At 36.7% G+C, this 26,591-nt stretch overlaps 1 protein-coding gene across 1 annotated transcript in view; it reads right to left on the bottom strand.

Moving 5' to 3' along the window:
- The window catches only part of TRPM5 (transient receptor potential cation channel subfamily M member 5), a 749,498-nt gene that overhangs the window by 703,092 nt on the left and 19,815 nt on the right, over positions 1 to 26,591 (bottom strand). The window contains exon 2 of the mRNA XM_044058928.1: positions 19,565 to 19,742. Within this exon, the coding sequence (XP_043914863.1) occupies positions 19,565 to 19,699 (135 nt within the window). The 5' untranslated portion in view covers positions 19,700 to 19,742. The remainder of the gene's footprint in view (positions 1 to 19,564; positions 19,743 to 26,591) is intronic.

Consider the following 26,591-nt stretch of genomic DNA (forward strand, 5'->3'; position numbering starts at 1 on the left):
TATCAACTTCAGTAATTTGATTCACTTGTATCATTGAGCACGTGCTTCGTGCTGTAAGAACTTTTTCCACAGTGCATTTCTTTCAACAGCATTGGTACATTTGCTGTGCAAATCTTTGGTAGGCAACCTCTCAGCAATTCACTATACACTTATTTTGATAAACAACCTTTCAGCAGTTTCATATAATCTTTTTAGACAATTCAGGAGCATTTGCCATTCTACTACTGCTTTCCATGCAATTCTTTTAAAATATGGTTTAAAATTGTTTCATTTACTTCACCATCAAAATCAAGTTTCTGCTTCTGTCATCTATAGTTTGATAAAGAGAAGATGATCACTGAGTTTTCCACAGTACAGATTAACAGCAGCAATTAAAACTTATATTTCACTCTGAGTTTAGTGAACATAGTTCAAACAAACAAAAGTCTATGGCTTGTAACCAGAATTCTTTGAAATATACCATTGAGGTAGTACTCAGTTATGGTTTCATTTCACAGTAGTTCTTTAGGAGGGTTGCCTAGCATACCACAGAGGAGATTAGCTGGTCATGAGTGGGCTTGGCAGTGAAGGCTGTATGCTAACAGTTGGGGGCAACTGACATGGTTTACCTTTGGCAGCAGGAAGGTACTTGCAGTAGAGGGCATTTAGGTATGGCATAGTCATGTAACCAAAAAGAAAGAGAAAACATTTCTTGGGGTAATAGAGTATTATAGAAAAAATATGTAATTCAGTGGACACCCATGATCCAAACCGCACCAATTTATTTATTTATTATTTATATATTTATTGTCTTTTGTTTACTGGGAAAGTCCAACTGGGCACTAGTCCCATTTTCAGAGGAGGCCCAGGAGAAAAGCTCCACATAAAATACATATTGTCAGTGAACGACAGTAAAACTTAATCATTTTAAGCATTATTTTGCAGATAGTATTGAAACAAATAGTAAAGACATTTACTTTGTACTTTCAAAGTTATTTTATTTTACATAGATCAAAGACATGTCAACAAGTAATAGCTGGAGATACAAGAGCAATGGTAATGGACATAGGTTCAGTATATGTATTTTGACATTAATGAGGTGGGATGTCATTAGATTAGGAACAGAAAACAGAGGAGGAAGAATTGTACAAGCATAAATAATCAAGAAAAACATAAGCAGAAAAAGTTCTAATAGTGGAGAGGTTGAGATAACAGTATATAGGTAAGATGATGAGGTGGGTAAGGAAGGTTCATTAGTAGGAGAGGAGTAAGGGTATAGGTTAGTTGGAGGAGCAGTAGTGGGGATAAAAGAGAGAGAGAGAGAGATGGAGCAAGAAAGGTGAAGGAATCAGGGTGATTCATAGAGAGATTGGCAATGGCGGATTAACATGAGGAAGGTTGGTGTTGTTTTAGGTTGTCTTTGAAATGTGTGGTAATGTTGTCTTGTTTTTAGGGTGGGTGGGTTGGAATAACAGTGCTTAGCAGCATCATTTGATTATTGAGTAAAGTGAGTTGCCTGCACTTTTATGAGTCTTGGTCCTGTTCAAGAGATATTTGTTCTGTGAACAGAGATTCCTAGGAGGGAAGTCATGTTTGAGGATGTCTTGTATTGATGGGCAGGTGTTGGGTTTGTAATTTTTTTTTTTGTGGCACTAAGCAGTTGGGAATAGGTAAGGTAATTTGGTAGTTTGAGACAGTGTAGGTGCTTCAGTGCTAGTCAGTAGTGTGAACAGTTTGGTAAGCTGGATGCAACCTTAGCAATTTTATTGTAGCATACCTCTAGTTTATTTTTTAAGGTGGAGTGAAGGTTAGTTAGGCTGGGTGCTGCAGAGAGAAGTGAAGGGAGAAGATAATATGTTGCTCAAGAATTCCTAGAGTAGTCAGTGAGAAAGGGTTTATTTCCGAACAGGAAGCCCAATTTTTGGTGAGTTTTCTTGATGGCTTGAGTGATGTGTTGATCATATTTTAAGTTATCATCAATTAAAAAACTAAGAAGCTTTGTGTTGGAGACTGTTTCAACTGAGGTATTATTTGCTGATGTGATGTTCAAAGATTGTTTCTGCGCTGACTGAGATTTTGGTAAAAACAGCATTAATTTGTTTTTATTACATTTAATAGAAGTTGATAGTCATCTAGCTAGATCTCATCTGAGGAAAAGGAATCTTGTGTCATCTTGTGGGGTAGTAGCAAATTTTGTGCAGAGTGTATGAGTATGACACCATCTGCATATTGTATAGTGGAGGCTTTTTGGTAGCGTTGTGAAAATTATTAGTGAATGCATTGGCTAGTAAAGAGCCTAGAACAGATCCATGAGGTACACCAACAAATACAGACAGACAGAAAGAGGGAGAGATCTCATTTACATTTTACAGCCTGGAATGTGTTGGTAAGATAGATGTGGAAACAGCTACAGATGAATGGGAGAGTCACAGAGAGAATAGTTCATAGAGCATGCACTGATGAGAAACTGTGTCAAATGATTTTGACATGTCTATGAAGAGGGAGGACACTTGGTTCCTGGTGTTTCTGTTAAAGTTTATGATACTGGTAAAACTGAGCAGAGCAGTAGTAGTGCTGCGGTGAGGCTGGAAACTATGTTGAGTGTTGGAGAGGAGATTGTTTTTGTGAAGATGGGAAAGTAGTTTGGAATGAATGCATTTTTCTAATATTTTGGAGAGTGAAGGTAAAATGGCTATAGGTCAGTAATTGGAGAGGTCAGTGGATGTTCCCACTTATATGTGTAGGTATGATGTGGGATGTTTTCCAGATGGCAGGAACATAGCTTTCTATAACTAATCAGTTTGTGAGTGTAGATACAGGGTATGATTCTGAGATGTTCTGGTGGAAAGCTGTCAGCAGCTGGTGTGGAATTTTTTAGTTTTAGGAGGTGCTTTTGATAGAAGAGTTAGATAGTGGTTGGAGGGAGAAAGGAGTTTGGTGGTGGCTAGTACTGTTTGAGATAGTGAGCCTGTTGGGTGGTTTATTGTTAAGTAGGGAGAGGACAGAGAGTAAGAAATGTGTATTGAATTGGGTAGCTATAGGGACAGAGTTGTTGTTGGTAGCTGGTGAAAGGCTTTTAGTTTGGCCTGGGTGTAATAGTCTTTTGACTGCATTCAAAAAAAAGCTTAGTGTTCTGTTGGTAGTTGTCTGGGAACTTGGAAAATATTTAGTTTTGTCTGATTTGATTTTTTTTTTTTTGTTAAGAAATGGTCCTAATCTGTCTAAAATATTGTCATTTTTTTGGTAGTTTGTCCATAGACCATGCTTTCCAAGCTTTGTCTATGTATAGCATGAGTTACTTGATTTATTTTGGGAGCAATTTGTTGGGGCTGGATTTGATTTGTTTTGATCTGATGGAGGCAAGTTTGTTTTGTATATTAAGGAATGTGTCATTAAAGTGAATCATGGCGTCATCCTGTAGAAAGTATTTTAGAATACCTCAGTTATATTTGTTGAGGTAGCTAATGAAGATGTCATTATTGAAGGAGGAGAGTCCATGCACATTATTATAGATTATGTGTTTATGTGCGTAACTAGATTGTCTCACTTCAAAGGTCAATATATGGTCACCTATGACGTCAGGTAGACAGCCAGCAGTGTTATTTTTTTTTGAGGGTGGTGGTGAGCATCCAGTCTAATTTAGACTCCTTATTACTGCATTTGTCTATTAGAGTAGCAGTAGTGATAATTTTGGTTAAAACAAAGAGACTGATGGACAGTGTGGCACAGTCCGAATTGATAAGTAGGTAGTCGATATTAATGACTCCTGTGCTGATGTTTTCCTTGTTCATATTAATGAGAGGGGAGCAAAGTGAGTCTGAACTAGGTGAGGGTGAATGGAACGAGTTCAGCCCGTTAGGGTCAGTGCATGGCCAAAAACAATCAATAAGCTGGCACTGCTAGAGTTTGCATGCTAGTAACTAAGGGTGCTTTCCATACCTCTCAACCTCTTAACACATAAAATATGGAGAAAGCCAAAATTAATGGGGAGACAAAGCCCCAAAAATAGGTACACATTTTAAATATTCCTCTCATAAACTTAGAAAGTTGTTAGAATAAAAGGTCTTGTGTTACCACACATTTTCTGAAGGATATGAAGTCTGAAACTCAAATACCTGTCATTATTTAGTGAGTTCAATCATCAGTGATTTATCACAAAAATCCAGAAAACCCCAACTTTTATGAGGAACACACCAAAAATATGAAGCAAAAATCTGAACAGTTGAGAGGTATGGTTCTTACTAGTGTTAAGTGCAAAAGTAAATCTTAAGACTATGTAATAGTAAAAGTAGTGGACTAAAAACAACAAGGGTAGAAAGATATAATAATAATAATAATAATAATCATACAGCTAGTAGTTATCAGTGAAACTTCAGAGCATGGAAAAGTGAAAAAGCGAAGCAACATAGAATGATCTACATCGGCAAAGATGGAGATTCACAAAGGCAGAAGGTGGAAAGACCAGTTAAGAAAGTGCAGGCTGCCAACAAGAGCAGGCTGTACATCATTAATTAGAGAGGGAAGGGGATGGAAAAACGAAGGGACAGTTGAGGATATTTTTCATTTTAGTGATGAAAAATAGCCAAAAAGCAGACCACTAAGTATCGGCCAAGCAGAGAAGAGACATTAAACTTGGTACCATTTTGAACAGAGCATGATTAGCATAACAGAATGAATAAGTAATTTCCCCTTACACTGAGTAAAAAGACACATCTGTAAGCTTTGCAGGGGTGATGTTGTATTTACTTTGTTGCAGTCTTGGGAGAGGGAGTGCAGTTCATGACTATTCTATTTCTGCAAAACAGCCAAAAAGCAGACCGCTAAATACTGGCCAAGCAGCGAAGAGACATTAATTATGGTACAATTTTGAACAGTGCATGATTAGGATAACAGAATGAATAAGTAATTTCCCCTTACAATGAGTAAAAAAGAAAAGTCTGTAAGGTTTGCAGGGCTAGATGTTGTATTTACTCTGCTGCACTCCTTTCGGAGGGGTGCAGTCCACAACTATCTTGCTAGTGCAGGTGGCTGAGGGTGGACAATTACTGCGATAAGCAATCCAAAGAATGTAGTTTAGATCCACACTTCTGACAGGCATTTCAAAGGTTTAAAGATACCTTTAATGTAGCCATTTTAACTAGACCTGATTGCATCCATGAGTTTCTAGATCATGTAAAAGTTTAGACCACATTGTGTGAAGTACTGAGTCTATCAGTAGATGAATGATACTTCTGTAGAGTACATTAGTCATAGACTTTTCTCTAGAAATGCAACATCCTCTGCAGTGGAAAATAAGTGTGTAGGCTTAGAGTAGATCTTCAAACATTACAGCCCTAATGGTATTGAAGGACCTCAAGTGGTGACAGATTGTAGCTCCATTCGTGATCCATTTGTTATATGTTAGTAGCATGACAAAAGTCACTGGTGAGTTGTTCTGCTGCATTTTTGTAGTGTAGCTTAGTTACATGGGGCCAGTGGGCAAAATGGAAAACACTGAAGTGTGATGTTGCAGACTTAAAAAACAGGAACCCAAATGCTGGACTAGAAGGAAGGAAAACCAAACTACTCGTGGATACTTGTAAAACAAATTCCTGACTTTAATGGTATTAATGCAAACAGAATACAAGCACAGCATTTTCGTCTGGATACAGATCAGACTTCTTCAGATACATTTGTATTGAATAATAAACCAATATATATATACACACCAATTGTAAAACATCTCACTCATAATTTATTAATTAATTTGATGTTAGCTGATTACTGCTTTAAAGGAATACCTTGACAATATAACCTTAATATAATATTTATATAATATTTGACCTGACGTATAAAGCCATGTCCAACCTGGAATTAATGGACATGCTGCACCTCAGAAAATCCAAATCCCATCAAGCTACGTGCTCGAGAGACTTGAACCTCAGCACTGAAATAAATAGGACATGCTGGAGGGACAGATTCATAACCCAGAGGCTCCCTTCACTCTGGAATAAAATCCCAGTCCAGGTTAGGCAGAGTCCCTAATTGACTCTCTTCAAGAGGAATCTTGATGAGTGGATGGGAGATAGTAGGTTTACCCCGGGTATCACTTCTGTGTCACTGTTAGACAGAGGCACAGTATACTAACCTCGAAAAAGGGCATAGCAAAATTCATTTAAAATGGGTGGCGAAAGCCAAACACACTCTGGCTAGGCTTATAAATGCCCTAGGGCAGATAGCCTAGTATGAACCTATGAACCTATGAACCTATAATAAATGCAAGCAACTAGTGTATTAAATAAGGAAAGAAAAAATTCTTCTTAAAAATATAAATATTTGACTTGTTTAAATAAATTGTTATAATACTCCAAAACACATTAGATTACTAAACATTTGATTGATAAAGTATGAAGTTAAAAACTTGATTTAAAAGACAATTGATGAACAAATATTGTGGCCAAATGAAATTATTACAATTTGGCTAATCTAAGTTTTAATAATGGTGTAAGGGAAATGCTGTCGTTTAAACCTGGAGGTCTATTCGCCTCCAGGAAAACCTGCCAGTATGCTTCTCTGTATGCCAACTTTGATTCTCAAGGTCCACCCCTGGGATCTTTTTGCACTGTTTCAATTACAAAAAAGCAATAATTTGCTTTGGGACATGACAAGGAATGTCTATATAAAGCATTATGGTGATTCCTATTATTTATACTGTTCATATGTTCGTATATTCTACGCTTTAATTGTCTTTCCGTTTTGCCCACGTAAAAACTTTCGCAGCCCTTACAGCAAACCAAATAGACAAATCCTGAACTATTACAGTTGGAATAACCGTGGGAGTACAATACTTTGTTCCTTGAAGCTATTGTAACGTGTTCATTGTGTATAATGTAAGAACACTGATTGCAAGCCAAGGTATGTACCTTTCCTTTTTTGTGAAAAAACATTGCTATAATTAGCTGTTTCTAACAAGTTTTTAATGCTTTGTCCTTTTCTGAACACTACTTTAATAGGTTTGTCCTTAAGGTTAGGTAAACCTGTAAATTCTGAGAACTTTTTGTATTCTCTTTCTATTATGTTTTTTATCAAATATGCACTGCCACTAAAATTGGTTGCAAAGACTCTATTATATCCCAAACTCATATTATTTGTATCACCATGTCCATTATTGAAATCTATTTGGTTTGCTGTAAGGGCTGTGAAAGCTTTTACGTGGGCAAAACCGAAAGACAATTAAAGTGTAGAATATACGAACATATGAACAGTAGCTCCTGTTTATTGTTCTGGACTTGCTCCTCATTCTTTTGTTGTGGTTTTTATGTAGGTTGTAGGAAATCGAACCGACCACCTGGCAATGGAAGGTCCAAAAGGAACCGAGGTGGGTGAATTTCGAAAAATAATGGGTCAATTGACCCAACTCGTGGAATTATTGACTCCTCTTAGCCAGGGTCTTATGGTTCTTCTTTCTAACACCCATTTGCCTGGTAACCAAGAGGCATTGTTCAACAAGGGGAACGGACCAAGGCAACAAGTGGAAGGAATTTCCTTGGGTGCGAACACACAGGAAACAGATGTTCACACACAAAACTTTCATTCTACACCTACGGTTCTACGGAACCAAGATAATACTAATTCAGCCAGGAGACCCTCTGGGGACAGCAATACAAACAATATGCCAGTGGCAGACTTCTCAAAGTGGCTGTAAGACAAACCGTTATTTCGTAAACCAGGGGCCAGGATTATATCGGATTTACCCCTGGAGAGTTATAACGAGAATCTGAACAAATTGCATGGTGCTTTACTAAGGTACAAATCTTTTCCTATTGACAGTGACTATCTTCACAAATGCATAAAATTAGGTGTTGTACCTAAAGGACTTTGCTTATATAAATACCCCAATAATGTCAAAGTCGGAAGTGAATTTCATAAAGAACTTTTAACTATTTTTGACAATTGTGGTTTTGAAATCTTAAAAGCTATCATTAAGAATAATCAATGGGAAATGTCAATGTTACAGGAGCATATTGATTTGTATAACAAATGTATTACTAATGATTTGCTGTTTCAAGTGCAAACTGAAAATAACAAATATTTTGAATTAAGGGGCATTATAAACAAAAAATGTGATGAGATTTTATGTAGAAAATATAAGAAAATAGATAGAGATTTGAAAGAATATAGGGAGGGAAAACAATACCCTCAACCCAAATATTTTGGGCAGACCCACACTAAGAATAGTAACACACCCTTGGAGGGACAACAAGCTAAACACTACGGACAGGGTTACAACAATTCCAATATGTCTGAAAGGGAAATCAATTATGATGACCAACAGGAAGCAGGCCCACGCAGGTCTGAGAGGTTGCGGAATAAGAATTACAACTACAACCATTTTTACAGGGGAGGTTACTATCAGGGGGGAGGGTGGCAGAGAGGTTACAGATACCAGCATTGAACAACATTTGTTACCAAAATGTAAACAAAAATAAACAAATAATCAGCATGTCAGGTTTTCATATTTTTAATTACAGTGCATAGAAGTTACTGCAAGTTTTTATTTATTTATTTATCCAGGGCTTCACATTTGTTCCACTGATCAATAGTAACTTGACACAAGCAATTTTTGATTTAAAAATGTTTATCAGAAGGTTAAACCTAGAAAACATGTTTGGTGATCAACCTTATGTTGTACAATCTAATATACTAAAGAAAGAAAGTGTTTTCAATCCGCCTCTTCACCCCCAATTGAAAAATTTGGAAAATGTGATTGAGAGTGAAATTAGGAAACAAATACCCAACAACAGGATATATTCTAACTTGAAACGTGAACAAAGAGAATTATTGACACAGTTATGTTCCAACCCACAGCTTTGAGTTATGGACAAGGGTGGGGGTATTGTCCTTATGGACAAGATAATGTATGAAGGGAAAATGAGCATCATTTTGAATGACACCAGTAGATATAGCAAAGTCTCTATCAATGAAATAAATATATCATATAAAAAAATAGATCTGACACTCAAGGATCTATTTGAAAAGGGAGTCATAGACTTTAATACATACAATTATCTTACAAATAATATACCCATGGTACCATCCATATTTAGGGTACCCAAAATTCACATGAGTGTAGAAAATCCCTCCCTTAGACATATACTTTCTTCAGAAGGTGCAAAAATTGCTCCCTTTTCCAAATTTTTGGACTGGAAACTCAAGAAACTGTGGGGAAGACAAACATATATGCTAAAGGATTCATGGGAATTTTTAAGTATGGTAAAAACAGAACATTTTTCTCTCCACAACTCAAATTTGCTACAGTCGATGTTATAGACTTGTTTTCCGTGATTCCTCATGACACTGGATTGGCTTGGTTAGAGAAAGCACTCAGGACTAAACCAAACATTATAGAAAATGAGATATTTCTATGTCTGGAATTAGCTGAATTAGTACTCAAAAACAATTATATATATTTTGCAGGCGAGTACTTCAGACAAGAAACAGGAGTAGCTATTGTGGCCAGTTGTGCATCCATTTTTGCAGATATTGTCGTCTCAGTCCGGGAAGAAAAGTTTGTGAATAACTGTACATACCAAAAATACTGGAATTTATATACCAGATTTTTGGATGACATCTGCATTTTTTGGGTGGGAGATATACAACTTTTTGAAGAGTTTTTTTCAATATCTCAACTCAACCACCCATTTTTTCAAGTTTACCTATCAAATTTCCCAAGACAGTGTCAATTATTTGGATGTATCCTTAAGCAAATTTGAAGAAGGTTTCAAATCTACCATACACAGAAAAAACACTTTTTCCAATACATACATCCACTTTTCAAGTGCACACCCATTTTATCAAAAGAAGGGTATTGTCAAGGACCAGTCGCATGACATCAGCGGATGTCGACTTCGAACAGGAATCTGCAAAATTGAAATATATGTTTTTGGAACGTGGTTATCCCAGTGAATTGATATCTAACATTTATACAGAAGTTACACAACGTAGAAAAGACAAATATAGGCCAATCTTGGGTGGAAGTTTAGATTTCAATAATGGACATGGTGATACAAATAATACGCGTTTGGGATATAATAGAGTCTTTGCAAGCAATTTTAGTGGCAGTGCATATTTGATAAAAAACATAATAGAAAGATAATACAAAAAGTTCTCAGAATTTACAGATGTACCTAACCTTAAGGACAAACCTATTAAAGTAGTGTTCAGAAAAGGATAAAACATTAAAAACTTGTTAGAAACGGCTAATTATAGCAATGTTTTTTCACAAAAAAGGAAAGGTACATACAAGTGTGGGGCTTACAATCAGTGTTCTTACATTATACACAATGAACACATTACAATAGCTTCGAGGAACAAAGTATTGTACTCCCACAGTTATTCCACTGTAATAGCTTAGAATTGGTCTATTTGGTTTGCTGTAAGGGCTGCAAAAGTTTTTATGTGGGCAAAACCGAAAGACAATTAAAGCGTAGAATATACAAACATATGAACAGTATAAATAATAGGAATCACCATAATGCTTTATATAGACATTCCCTGTCATGCCCCAAAGCAAATTATTGCTTTTTTGTAATTGAAACAGTACAAAAAGATCCCAGGGGTGGACCTTGGGAATCAAAGTTGGCATACAGAGAAGCATATTGGCAGGTTTTCTTGGAGGCGAATAGACCTCCAGGTTTAAACGACAGCATTTCCCTTACACCATTATTAAAACTTAGATTAGCCAAATTGTAATAATTGCATTTGGCCACAATATTTGTTCATCAATTGTCTTTTAAATCAAGTTTTTAACTTCATATTTTATCAATCAAATGTTTAGTAATCTAATGTTTTTTGGAGTATTATAACAATTTATTTAAACAAATCAAATATTTATATTTTTAAGAAGAAAATTTTTTTTCCTTATTTAACACACCTAGTTACTAGCATTTATTGTCAAGGTATTCCTTTAAAGCAGTAATCAGCTAACATCAAATTAATTAATTAATTATGAGTGAGATGTTTTACAATTGGTGTGTATATATAATGGCTTATTATTCAATACAAATGTATCTGAAGAAGTCTGATCTGTATCCAGACAAAAATGCTATGCTTGTATTCTGTTTGCATTAATACCATTAAAGTCAGGAATTTGTTTTACAAGTATCCACGAGTAGTTTGGTTTTCCTTCCTTCTAGTCCAGCATTTGGGTTCCTGTTTTTTATTCTGGACTTGCTCCTCATTTTTTTGTTGTGGTTTTTATGGAGGTTGAAGGAAACCGAACCAACCACCCAGCAATGGAAGGTCCAAAAGGAACCGAGGTGGATGAATTTCAAAAAATAGTGGGTCAATTGACCCAATTCGTGGAATTATTGACTCCTCTTAGCCAGGGTCTTATGGTTCTTCTTTCTAACACCCGTTTGCCTGGTAACCAAGAGGCATTGTTCAACAATGGGGAATGGACCACGGCAACAAGCGGAAGGAATTTCCTTGGGTGCGAACGCACAGGAAATGGATGTTCACACACACAAAACTTTCATTCTACACCTATGGTTCTACGGAACCAAGATAATACTAATTCAGCCAGGAGACCCTCTGGGGACAGCAATACAAACAATATGCCAGTGGCAGACTTCTCAAAGTGGCTGTAAGACAAACCTTTATTTTATAAACCAGGGGCCAGGATTGTATCAGATTTGCCCCTGGAGAGTTATAACGAGAATCTGAACAAATTGCATGGTGCTTTACTAAGGTACAAATCTTTTCCTATTGACAGTGACTATCTTCACGAATGCATAAAATTAGGTGTTGTACCTAAAGGACTTTGCTTATATAAATACCCCAATAATGTTGAAGTCGGAAGTGAATTTCATAAAGAACGTTTAACTATTTTTGACAATTGTGGTTTTGAAATCTTAAAAGCTATCATTAAGAATAATCAAAGGGAAATGTCTATGTTACAGGAGCATATTGATTTGTATAATGAATGTATTACTAATGATTTGCTGTTTCAAGTGCAAACTGAAAATAACAAATAGTTTGAATTAAGGGGCATTATGGGCAAGAAATGTGATGAGATTTAATGTAGAAAATATAAGAAAATAGATAGAGATTTGAAAGAATATAGGGAGGGAAAACAATACCCTCAACCCAAATATTTTGGGCAGACCCACACTAAGAATAGTAACATAACCTTGGAGGGACAACAAACTAAACACTACGGACAGGGTTACAACAATTCCAATATGTCTGAAAGGGAAATCAATTATGATGACCAACAAGAAGCAGGCCCACGCAGGTCTGAGAGGTTGCAGAATAAGAATTACAACTACAACCATTTTTACAGGGGAGGTCACTATCAGGGGGGAGGGCGGCAGAGAGGTTACAGATACCAGCACTGAACAACATTTGTTATCAAAATGTAAACGAAAATACACACATAGTCAGCATGTCAGGTTTTCATATTTTTAATTACAGTGGCATAGAAGTTACTACAAGTTTTTTTTTATTTATTTATCCAAGGCTTCAAATTTGTTCCACTGATCAATAGTAACTTTATACAAGTAATTTTTGATTTAAAAATGTTTATCAGAAGGTTAAACATAGAAAACATGTTTGATGATCAATCTTCTGTTGTACAATCTAATATACCAAAGAAAGAAAGTATTTTCAATCCACCTCTTCACCCCCAATTGAAAAATTTGGAAAATGTGATTGAGAGTGAAATTAGGAAACAAATACCCAAGAACATGATATATCCTAACTTGAAACGCGAACAAAGAGAATTATTGACACAGTTATGTTCCAACCCACAGCTTTGAGTTATGGACAAGGGTTGGGGTATTGTCCTTATGGACAAGATAATGTATGAAGGGAAAATGAACATAATTTTGAATGACACCAGTAGATATAGCAAAGTCTCTATCAATGAAATAAATATATCATATAAAAAATAGATCTGGCACTCAAGGATCTATTTGATCAGGGAGTCATAGACTTTGATACATACAATTATCTTACAAATAATATACCCAGGGTACCATCCATATTCAGGGTACCCAAAATTCACAAGAGTGTAGTAAATCCCTCCCTTAGACCTATCGTTTCTTCAGAAGGTGCAAAAATTGCTCCCTTGTCCAAACTTTTTGACTGGAAACTCAAGAAACTGTGGGGAAGACAAACATATATGCTAAAGGATTCATGGGAATTTTTAAGTATGGTAAAAACAGAACATTTTTCTCTCCACAACTCAAATTTGCTTCAGTCAATGTTATAGACTTGTTTTCCGTGATTCCTCGTGACACTGGATTGGCTTGGTTAGAGGAAGCACTCAGGACTAAACCAAACATTATAGAAAATGAGATATTTCTATGTCTGGAATTAGCTGAATTAGTACTCAAAAACAATTATATATATTTTGAAGGCGAGTACTTCAGACAAGAAACAGGAGTAGCTATGGCGGCCAGTTGTGCCCCCATTTTTGCAGATATTGTTGTCTCAGTCTGGGAAGAAATGTTTGTGTATAACTGTACATACCAAAAATACTGGAATTTATATACCAGATTTTTGGACAACATCTGCATTTTTTGGGTGGGAGATATGCAACTTTTTGAAGAGTTTTTTCAATATCTCAGCTCAACCACCCATTTTTTCAAGTTTACCTACCAAATTTCCCAAGACAATGACAGTTATTTAGATGTATCCTTAAGCAAATTTGAAGAAGGTTTCAAATCTGCCATACACAGAAAAAACACTTTTTCCAATACATACATCCACTTTTCAAGTGCACACCTGTTTTTTAAAAGAAGGGTATTGTCAAAGACCATTATGTAAGGGCCATTTGCATGACATCAGTGGATGTCGAATTCGAACAGGAATGTGCAAAATTGAAATACATGTTTTTGGAACGTGGTTATCCAGTGAATTGATATCTAACATTTATGCAGAAGTTACACAAGGTAGAAAAGACCAATATAGGCCAATCTTGGGTGGAAGTTTAGATTTCAATAATGGACATGGTGATACAAATAATACGAGTTTGGGATATAATAGAGTCTTTGCAACCAGTTTTAGTGGCAGTGCATATTTGATAAAAAACATAATAGAAAGATAATACAAAAAGTTCTCAGAATTTACAGATTTACCTAACCTTAAGGACAAACCTATTAAACTAGTGTTCAGAAAAGGACAAAGCATTAAAAACTTGTTAGAAACGACTAATTATAGCAATGTTTTTTTACAGAAAAGGAAAGGTACATACAAGTGTGGGGCTTGCAATCAGTGTTCTTACATTATACACAATGAACATGTTACAATAGTTTCGAGGAGCAAAGTATTGTACTCCCACAGTTATTCCAACTGTAATAGCTTAGGATTGGTCTATTTGGTTTGCTGTAAGGGCTGCAAAATTTTTTACGTGGGCAAAACCGAAAGACAATTAAAGCGTAGAATATACGAACATATGAACAGTATAAATAATAGGAATCACCATAATGCTTTATATAGACATTCCCTGTCATGCCCCAAAGCAAATTATTGCTTTTTTGTAATTGAAACAGTACAAAAAGATCCCAGGGGTAGACCTTGGGAATCAAAGTTGACATACAGAGAAGCATATTGGCAGGTTTTCTTGGAGGCGAATAGACTTCCAGGTTTAAACGACAGCATTTCCCTTACACCATTATTAAAACTTAGAATAGCCAAATTGTAATAATTGCATTTGGCCACAATATTTGTTCATCGATTATCTTTTAAATCAAGTTTTTAACTTCAGATTTTATCAATCAAATGTTTAGTAATCTAATGATTTTTGGAGTATTATAACAATTTATTTAAACAAATCAAATATTTATATTTTTAAGAAGAAAATTTTCTTTCCGTATTTAACACACTAGTTGCTAGCATTTATTGTCAAGGTATTCCTTTAAAGCAGTAATCCTCTAACATCAAATTAGTTAATTAATTATGAGTGAGATGTTTTACAATTGGTGTGTATATATATTGGCTTATTATTCAATACAAATGTATCTGAAGAAGTCTGATCTGTATCCAGACGAAAACACTGTGCTTGTATTCTATTTGCGTTAATACCATTAAATTCAGGAATTTGTTTTACAAGTATCCACTAGTAGTTTGGTTTTCCTTCCTTCTAGTTCAGCATTTGGGTTCCTGTTTTTTGTTTTGGACTTGCTCCTCATTCTTTTGTTGAGACTTAAAACATGAACACTGAATAATGTCATGAAGTTCACATTTGAACTGTTGATGCACTGACAAGGTAGGTCATCTAGTAAGGTAAAATACCATGGAAGAAATCCTGTGACAAAATCTATGCTTATTGTGTTGGCCTAATATAACTTCATTTTGTATTTTAGAAAAGGGAAAGGGGAAATGTGAAGAGTTAAAGGAAAACTAATTTTTTATTCTGCAAAGTTGAAAGGAAACTGTTCCTTAGTTTTCATTTCTTTTATCATTATTATATTTCATTTTTTAGTTATTTGTTAACAGTCAGTTTGGCACTTAGTGTAGAGAATTAAGACTCTGCTAATGATCTATAACTTATTGCTTACCGTATGACTCTGGAGAAATCATTTGATCAGACAGTGTTCTTGGAGTTCTCCCTAAAAAGGGGGCACTTCTGTCTACTGAACTTACTCAGTTAGAACATGTAAAATAACAAAAAGGAAAAAAAAAACTGGATATTTTGCAGCCATAATTTGGACTATTATTGCTCAGCTTTTAAATTTTAATATAAACCAAAAGAGAAATCAGCATGGCAGACTGTTGGCCTGATGGAATCTGGAATGCTCTGCTGAAATTAAACTCTATTTTTCTCTCAGAGTGAAAGACCATCTTGTGAAAATAAATTCTGTGTTAAGCAAATTAAGTGAAACACTTAAAAACAAGAATATGTTATCAATAAGAGGCTGTCTTTTAGTAGTTTGAAATATTTCTTGTCTCACATCTGGAATATGCCTATCTTTGCTGTTGCATGGCCTGTACATATTGAGTTACTCAGAACATGGTCATATATTTTTCCAGAAAAAAATAATACATGACCATAGTTAGCTTGGCTGACAGATGCTTTTTGTAATATATATAAATATATATATATATATATATATATATATATATATATATAGTTGGAAAAAAACATAAACATTTGTAGACAGATTAAAGCAGTGATTCACAGGACTCATTTGAGGCCCAGCCATAGAGGATTGTCTGGTTAACACACTTGCTGAGCTAGTAAGTAAATGGAAGCTGTGCAATTCAAACCCAAGACTGCTGCAAGGTATAGATATATTAACCATATTCTCAAATCACTGCACAAAACGATGCTTTTATTTAGTCATTCCCTCTAAGTTATGCATCTTCCTTTTGAATGGAACCTGATATTCTTTTGAACTAAAATAAAATCATACTGTTATCATTGAAAGTGTCAACTTGTACCTATACATTTTAAAGCACATAACAGCACAGTTATTTATATGGCAAATGGCCAATTTGGCATTTGTTCTTGAAAAGAGACATAAAGACACCAACTATTAATGTAAAGTATTGACTTCCTTCCTTATAAAGACCTTACTCATGGAATTTAAGAAATATTGAGAAAACTATATGAATACAATCATGTTGTTAAACAGTTTCTAGTCGATAATGGTCACATTAACAGACTCATGTAAGAAGACATATGATAGGGAGGTTCAGCCAAGTTTTTCTGGTGTGTGTGTGTGTGTGTGTGTGTGTGTGTGTGTGTGTGTGTGTGTGTGTGTGTGTGTGTGTGTGTGTGTGTGTGTGTATGTGTGTGTGTGTGTGTGTGTGTGTGTGTGTGTGTGTGTGTGTGTGTGTGTGTGTGTGTGTGTGTGTGTGTGTGTGTGTAAATTTACAGATCACGGTATAGAACACAAAAAAGCCTCACCAGACTATGAAAAATAAGCAAAACAGTAACTAAAATCACAAAGTGTAAAAAAAAATATTTAAACCATGACACTCATTTAAAACCAAACTCAGATTGAACACAAATGGCAACTCCTACTCTAATACTATGCAGAAAAGGCAAACGTATGTGTGTATTTTTATTTGTAAGTAAAATGAAAGATCACATTATAATCATTGTACTAATAACTCTATGAATTATAACAGAATAACTTCAACATGGCGCAGAATAGAAAAATAGTAAAAAGTATAAAAATACATTAAAGACACTGAAGTCATAACACCCATTCAAAGCCAAACTCAAAACTGAACACAAATTGTTTGTTTGTGTCTTTCGGCTTTTCCCGGTTAGGGGTTGCCACAGCGGAACTCCGGTCCGCTAATGATTGGCAGTAGATTTTTATGTGCCGAGTTGCCAGCCCTGACGCACAACCTTCAACGAAGGTATGCCCATTCACGCATGTCTCCACACAGAAGATGCTCTAGCTGAGAATCGAACAGGACAACGTCTTACTGTGAGGCGACAACGCTACCACAGCACCACCACCGCAGTATGATAAACACTAATTCTAAGAAAGAAATGGTATGAAGTGACATATTAAACAACTTTCAGTGGTTAAAGAAAGCAATAAAATAAAATGAAAAGAAAAGAAAAAAAAAGCATGTTAATTCCCCAGAGGAAGTCTCCCAGTTGTAAATAAACCTGAATGAAGTTTCTCTTTACATGAGAAAGAACTGTGCCATACAAACTAAGCAGTACAATAAATCTTGAGGAACTGAACTAAAAGCTTGCAAAAATCTTGTCTCCATTATGAAAGAACTGAACACTTATACCCAAGATGGAACTAAAAACTTAGCATTAAGATACCTGAAATGCAAAAAAGTAATAGAAAGTCCTCATGCGCATACAAAGAAATAGATAAAGACAGATTTAAAATAAAACAGTCCTATTCTTTCTTTCCCCATATTCCTGTGTATGTTTGAGAGTTGATAATCTGAGTCCCAAAATAGTGGAAAATTAAGTGTGATTGGCAAAAGGATATACTAAGACTGAAACTGATGTCTCTTAGAAACTTCCCACTTTTTTGATGTACTGCAGTCTCAGTATAGTGTGGTATGGGGGCACACCTATCAACCTTTTAGTGGAAGAACTCTGGACAAAGTAAAAAATAATGGGGCAGGACCAAAAATAAAGACAGATTTTAAATATTGCTCTTTATAAACTTGGTAAGTTGCTAGAATAACAGGTTTTGTTTAAGCATGCAGTCATTATTTAGGGACTGCGATCTCTAGTGGTTTGCCAGAAAAATCACAAATTTTATGAGAAACTGACCAAAAACATGAGTCAAATATTGGGACATAGGTTCGTAGGTGTGTACTAGGCTAATGGCCCTAGGGTCTTTACAAGCATAGCCTGGCATCATGCCACCTGACCTTAGTTCTCAGTGCCTCTGTCGAGTAGAGACACTGGAGTTATCCCTGGGGGTGAATTTTCTTTTTCCCATACACTCATCAAGATTTCTCTTGAAGAGAGTCAGCGAGGTGCTCTAGTTGACATGTATGGGAAGTCTATTCCATAGCATGGGCAGTCTCTGGGTTATGAACCTGTCCCTTCAGTACATTCTTTTGATTGTGGTAATGATTTTGAGGTGTCTGGAGGGTGAGGTGTGGAGGAATTGGGCTTTCTTTAGATGTAGCATTTCTAACAGAGCTGGGTCAGACATTGCTTTGTAAGTCAAGCAGAGATTGCCTCTAAGTAGGCGAGACAGAGAATTGTTGGAGTTTTTTGAGTCTGTCCATATAGGACAAGTGTTTAAGGCCTAGGATCCTCTTTGTGCGGTAATTTTGCGGTCGCTCCAGTTGTTGCAGGTATCTAGTGAGGTACATGCCAAATGGGCGCTGTACTCGATGACTGGCCTAATGAGGGAAGAGCAGAGGAAGACAATGACCTCTTTCTTCCTGGATGCAAAACTCTTAGTAATGAGATATGCCACATAGAAGGACTTTCTGACCACAGTGGCAATGTGGTGATCAAAAGAGAGGTTGTTGCCAACCTGTGTTCCCAGATCTCTTATAGCGCTTTCTGTGTTCAGTGGACTATCATCAATGTGGTAGTTCATGGGAACCTGTTTTTTTTCTAAAGGGGATGATGACACATTTTTTTGGCATTGACCTCAAGGCCATGGTTTTGACACCAGTCATTGGTCTCAGTGAGGCCATTCTGTAGGATGTCAGTATCACTTGGGGAGTTAATAGCATAACATTCTGCAAAAATCTGGAGAGCTGAGAACTAAGTCTGGGGTAGCCCCTGTAAAAATGATTTTAATATGTAACAGTGAATTTTGAACATCACTGTTACAGGTAAATACTTCCACTTAATTTTTTTTGGGGGGGGGGGTTATGACTCACATTGTGCAAACTTGAAATTCTGATAAGGCATCCTTTTTTCTTCAAACAGCATATCTGAATGCCACACTCTAACACTTCAGGTCCCTGACCCAACAAATCTCTCCACACAAATGGAGTTAACATGCTTTAAAATCCAAAAGCCATTTTCTAAACATGGCCCGTGAAGTCATTGGAACACTATTGAAGATAAACTGATATTGACATAAAGATATTATAGTAAAAGAAACCCAGCTTGCTAGTATAAATATATGCAAAAGTCACATACCTGACCAAACTGCCTTCCCATGCCTTCAAACTTAATTTCACCAGCACAGAATATTTTTCCTTTGAAAACTGTTTCTTCATTTTCTTGACTATAATTTTTGGATTCCTTTGTGCCAGATTCCTGTACCAAGGCCATTGTTTGTTCATATTTCAAGTCTATGCACTGGCATACATTATCACTGAAACAAAACAAATTAAACCATTAACTTTGTATATTTATCTGAGGCACTTTATACAATTATTATATTATAATATTAAAAAATGAGACAAAATGATCTTGTATTATATATCTGCATTTATATCCCTTTGTTTAAGTTCACAACATGATTTCAATGTTCAGCATCATTTATCTGGAATAAGTACTTTTATGTCGTTGACATTGTGCTAGCCCCCATCACAATGTCGACTCACATGTAGTGACATACATTACATTAGAATACAGTTGTGCAAGTGTCTATACCTGACATTGTCTATTAATTGCATTCTTCATCTGAGTACCATTATTTATATATATATATATATATATATATATATATATATATATATATATATATATATATATATATATATTTTATATACATATATATATATATATATATATATATATATATATATATATATATATGTATATTTTATATATATATATATATATATATATATATATATATATATATATATGGCTCCCTATCACAACACCGATACGCCACGAACCCGACACTCAAAACAATGACACCAGAACACCGAAAACGCACAAAACCGACAACTCACAAAACCGAGCACCATAACACCGACACACAAAACGTAAACTACACATAACACACAACTATACATGCACTAACCCTAACCCAAACCCTAACCCTAAAGTCCGACACTACCGCACACTTACCCTACCCGCACCCTAACCCTAACTCACTTAACCCGCCACTAAACCTACATTACATCACTATCGCACACTTACCCTACCCGCACCCTAACCCTAACTCACTTAACCCGCCCATACACCTAAAGTCCGTCACTACCGCACACTCACCTTTCCCGCACCCTCACACTTACCTGTCCGCTCCCTAACGTTAAATCCCTCACTATCGCACACTTACCTGTCTGCTCCCTAATGCTAAATTCCTCACTAGCACACACTTACCTGTCCGCACCCTAACGCTAAATCCCTCACTAGCACACACTTACCTGTCCGCTCGCGCTCACACGTTGCCCATGTCGGTGTTTCGGCTGTCGGGATTTCACATTGTCGATCATCTGTCTTGTCGGTCTTCTTGTGTCGGTCTTCTTAGCGTCGGCGTTTCGGCGTGTCGATGAAGTCAAGGAGACCCCATATATATATATATATATATATATATATATATATATATATATATATATATATATATATATTCCTGAGAATTTTGGTAGAAAATTTCAAATACTTTCAGAGTTATGGTTTATTATTGATATGTGGCACCAGCAGGCCTATATATCAAACCATTTTTTGCCATTTGGATTTGAGTAAATACGTGTATTTCATTTGATAGACATTTCATGTGGCAGATAAGTTTTGTGAGAATAAAAATAAGCAACAGTACAAATGTAGTCCTTTCACAGAAATTGTAGTACGGTGTCCTAGTGGCTGTGCATTTGTGAGAATCACAGTAGATATGCAGGAGTGTGCAGTAAATTAATATCTGACTGAAAAGGTGGTAGTTTTGAAATTGTGCTAGTCTGTATTATAGTGGGTAGTAATAATGTACAAATGTTTGTGTGTTAGGTAAAGGGATAGATTTATTGTTGTACTTTTGGTGTTATAGGTGCTGTGTGCCCTTTTGTCTTGATTAGTGGTACTGTTACAGCAAGGGTTTTTTAGTAAGGTAATGAGTAGGGTTAGGTGTTGGGGGCAGGGGGCTAATGTGCAGGGTTAGGTGTTGGGGCAGGGGTAGCATGTAGGGTTAGGGTTAGTAGATTTGAGTAAGGTGGTGCTTTTTGTTTTTTAGGGTATGTCATAGGTAATTATCCCTGAATCAGTGAGCATCAGCAATGATCCTCTTTTTCCTGTTTTGTACGTGCGGTATGGGTATAAAATCAACAACGATCATCACCTAGAGCCACTGTTCACATCACTGAGTGGCTAGGCTTGCTTAATTCCCTGCAATTTCATGAGAATGTATCAAGCTATTTTGGAGATACAGCTCTTTTTTTTTACATGGACCCAAAACAGCCTATTTGAAATGTCAGTCATAAAGGCTTTAAAGCTTCACAGTGGTGAGATCAGAATGGTATGCAAACAGTCTGTAATCTTGTTATAGGCTAGTTCACACTAATGTGTGGCAGTTGTTGAAATATTAATTCTCATATGGAAAACATACAGGGTCTGGGTATCAGGAAAGCACAGGCTGTAGCTGCTCTGACACAGTAAATAATACAAACCTCGACTTTATGTAGCATGTCAAACTGCTGATAAGAGTTGCAGGAGTGCCTTCTGTGTGGAGTCTGCGTGTCCTCTCCCTGGTTGGGTGGGCATTCGAAAGACATGTGTAAATGGGCATGCCTTCATTGAAGATTGAACCTCGGCGTTCGTGAAAATCTACTGCCAATCATTAGCGGACCGGAGTTCTGCTGTGGTGACCCCTAACCGGGAAAAAGCCGAAAGACAACAACAACATATCGGAATACAGTGTCCAGAATAACAAGAAGAAGCTTTGCAGAAGTATAGTTTGATGGGGTTGTGGATAGGAGTTCCAAGCAGGTAATAAAAAGATATAGAAAAGAAGGATAAAAATTGGTATACACCCAAACTGTCTGCATTTTATTTTAAAGATGTTTAAGTAGCGGTTTTACTGACTATACAGTCAACACAGAGGACAATGAAAAGAGCAGTGTCTAGTTAGCAGATGGAATTAACCTGGCAGCATCATAACTTTTCGACATCTGACCCAAAAACAATGAACGTAAATATGAGCTAAGCACAGCTTTCTGTGGAACATTCCAAGAGACAGGAAGTCATGGTATTACCAATCTCACAGAGAGGTGCACTGCAGATGTGTGTAGGAGAAGGAATGCCTTATATTGTCAGTCTTTCTGTTTAAAAACATGCAATTTCTTCATAATGAGAGGATGAACAATTCTATGAACAGTTAGATGGACCAGGTTGCAGAGTATACCAACCACTATAAACAGCACAACTGGATATTTTGAAACCACAGGAATATCACATTTTAGCCATCTTTTGCACGACATGCATTACAGAGCATAATGGTTATCAACCTAAAGTGTGCCATCAATAAGGGCAAATAGTAAGTGATCTACTGTGTATAGTAGTGAGTAGTTAGTTACAACACCGGTATTGTCATTTATGTTCCCATCTCATAATTAACTATAATTAAGATTATTTAGACAGTGGCATAGTGGGATAAAACCCCAACTATTACCCAGGTGACCCAGTTTTGAGTGTCTTGAGCACATGAGGTTCTGGTCTAGAGGGATGGGTGCTCATATAAGGCACTCCCTGATGAACTGTGCATTCCACAGAAGGGAGTAGCCCTCAGATGGAAGTAGGTTAGCATGGGGGGGGGGGCAGGGATGGGAAATTAGGAGTAAGTCATAAAAAGAAATCCCCCCACTGAAGCAATGATGGCAAGACCTCTCCCCAATCCCCCCACTGAAGCAATGATGGCAAGACCTCTCCCCAATCATGCCCTTATGGACTGCACCTGTCCCAGCTCAAAATTAGACCTAGTCTGGTGGTAAAATGAGATGATGGTAAACCTGATGATGGATGAGGGCAATGAGTAATTAATAATTATGGAATTAGTAATTCCACCGGAATTATGCAATGGAGCCAGAAAAAGACTACTTAGTGAATGCCTCGGCGGTGCTCATCTTGTACAGCAGAATGACAATCTTGTACAGCAGAATGACAAAGTACATTTTTTGTGAATATCAGGGTTTAATATAACACGTAAAAGGCACAGTGTTTACAGGTATACTCAAAAGAAAGGTGTGATACCATTATGATAGTAGAAATTAGTTAGGGTATCTGTTGGGTTGGTGGCCAAACCACATACTGAGCAATTCTGTGAAAATCTTTAGTACTGAGCTATTCTGTGCAAAGTTTTAAGCATGAGGTGTTGATGCTTGTACTCGGTAGGCTTGGATGATCTCTGCTGGACTATAAGCATGAGATAAATGGTAAATGACTGGTACATAAATATGCCACCCCTGTAGTGGATGTCTTATTGGTAGCACTATATGCCTTGAATATGAACATCCAGCCTTTTTTGTTTGCTATTATAAGAGGTTTAGTCCATGAACAGAGAGAGGAGTGCCATCCTAATCAGTAGGGAGACCTTAATGCTGTTATACATTTTGCTTTGGGTCTAAGATTAGAAGACAGTAGAACAGGATGGTATATAAGATACTGGGGGTGCTGCTCAGAGACCAGGGATAGATTGATGCTTTGTGTGGTGCACCGTGTGAGGTCAGGTTCCACATATTCCATTTCATCTCTGCAATCATCTAATATGCTTAACTGTTGGTTAATATTAGCTAGCTTAATAAAGGTGATAGTCAATATTGATGCTTTCTAATGGAACATGAGTCTTTTGTGATCCAGCATTTGATGTCACCATTATTCCAAATCCCAAACAGAAGCTAAGGAATATCTTTCTCAAGCAGTTTCACTCTGTTTCTTGTTAAATCCTTTAGTGGGTTACCAAGCCTTAATTTGGTGAGGCAGTCTAAAATCTGAACTGAAAGCATGTTATATCACTTCCAGAGCTGATTTAACTGAAATAGAAGATCAGCACAAGGGAGTGCTGGAAAGAACAGTGACAGAGGCTCACCAGAGATGTAGTAATTCTAGTTTTAAGAAACAGGCAGCACTGGGGGAACTATGAGAAGTCTAAGCAAGAGTTAAGGAGCCTTTGTTAAAGAAACGGTGTAGCAATAAGTGTTGGTGGTTTTTGTTAAAGAATAGTAGCATTTGGACTCTGCAGCTACTCATGAGTATTCCTTAGTAGACAAACGAGGCTGAATCTTAGCCTTACATCTGAAAATGGGGCAAGGAGAGAGGAAGATAACAATGCCTCATGTAACGGGGTAGTCCACTGCTGAGCCTGTGAGAATACCACACTCAGCTGTAACATAGCATAACAGATCGTCAGGACAGCATTAAGAGAAATTTGTGGGAAGTGTTAGTGCTTTGATCCGACACTAACACTGTGAGGAGAGGAATTATACCCTAGTCAGTTTTATTTCTTAACTGTAAATATAAAGCTACTATATATTCCCTTCAAGACACAGACATCTTGCAAGTGGATTTATCACAGACAAGTGACTTGTGCCAAAGCCATGGCCTAAAACTCAGTGCCAAAAAAATGCATTTTAATGCCCTTTGGGAAACTGTCAATGCAAGTTAATTACTCCATTGATAAAACACCTCTAAGAATCAACACAGTAGTAAGGGATCTTGGAATATATGTAGACAGATATCTGATGTTTGACCAACATGTAGCTAAGATAATAAATCATTCTCTGTTGCCCAACATATAGGTCAGGATATGGCATTCAGGTCCAAGGAAGATAAAATATCACTTTACTAGGCCCTTATCAGACCCATCATTGAACACAGTGTTCCTTTGGAATGTATCTAACCAGACACTTGCAACAGTTGGAAAACCCACAAAGGTTTCTCACCAAGAGAATTCAAGCCATGAATACCCTGTTCTACACTGAATGCCTAAAGGTTTTGTCTCTGTATTCAGTCTCCTACAGGCTGCTGAGAGGGTATCTTTGCCTGACTTATAGGGCTTCCTCATGCCAAGCCCTGATGGATCTGTTGCACATGTGTAAAACAAACAGTACCAGAAACATGATGTCCAGGGATCTAAACTTTGCTTGTGAGATAAACAGAATGTGTAGAGAGACAGATATGTGCCCCCAAATGATCCCCACACTATGGAATATGCTACTCATCCATGTAAAACAGAGTTCAACCTTGATCCTATTCAAATAAAATCTTGACTACTGGATGGGAACTCCTAAATTTACCCCCTTGTCTGGCACCCATGTCCCTTACAGATAGAGGCTGTCAATAAGAAAAGTATTATCCTAACTAACACCTCCTGTACAAATCTTTAGCTACCTGCTTACTAATATGCCCCCCCCCCCCCATGATACTCATGACCCAAGTAGGTTGGGTAATAGCCTGTGAACCTAAGCGGTCACTGGGCTAGTAAAAACCTATGAACCTAAATGCTTTTCAGGCACCTCATTCTGTGCAAAAGGCCCTGACCCAGATTGCATTATATGGAATTGTATAACTGGATAAAAGACCAGATATTACCTTCTGTGACTACATTATTCAGAACTAAACAAAGTGAAGGTAATAAACCTAGTACTATAGTGATATTATAAATAAGAGTCATCATCAAGCCAAGGAAAAAGTCTGTATTTACTATTAACTGCTGGCTTCTGTTATATTTTATCAGCTGGATAAACAAACGTACTGAAGCTTCAGTGCAGCAAAACAAATAAAAAAACAATTTTATGGGGGAGGGCCTAATCCTGGACTGCTATTGTTTGGGGGGCTTTGATCCTCTTTCCATCTTACTTATAAACAGTGACTCCATAGTTGCATGACCAAAGATATAAGAAACATGCAGACATTTGGAATCAGTGCTAGTGTACAAACAGAAATGGAATAGTCATTGATTTTCTAAGTGAAGAGTGACCTGGCAGTTCCATTCTGGGGACTACAAATCAATGAGTCTATACTGATACAGTTTACAGTCAACTGAATGTAGGAAAACCAAATTACAAACCTGGTTAACTAATTAATGTTTAAACTAAATTCTGTACCATTTTTGCCAAGCAACTGCAGTGTTTTACTCTGGAAGTTTACCCACTCATCATAGGAAGAGTTTTTTTTTTCTTTATGAGAATTGTGGCTTACGGAATAAAGATTTTCAGGATTTTTTTACAACTGAGAATGGTTTGCAATATTTTATTCTTTGACTAGTGATTAAATTAATGGAAGCCCT

Source organism: Protopterus annectens, chromosome 17.part0 (genome assembly GCF_019279795.1).
Source record: "Protopterus annectens isolate FY-2018-M chromosome 17.part0, PAN1.0, whole genome shotgun sequence".
NCBI lineage: Eukaryota > Metazoa > Chordata > Ceratodontiformes > Protopteridae > Protopterus > Protopterus annectens.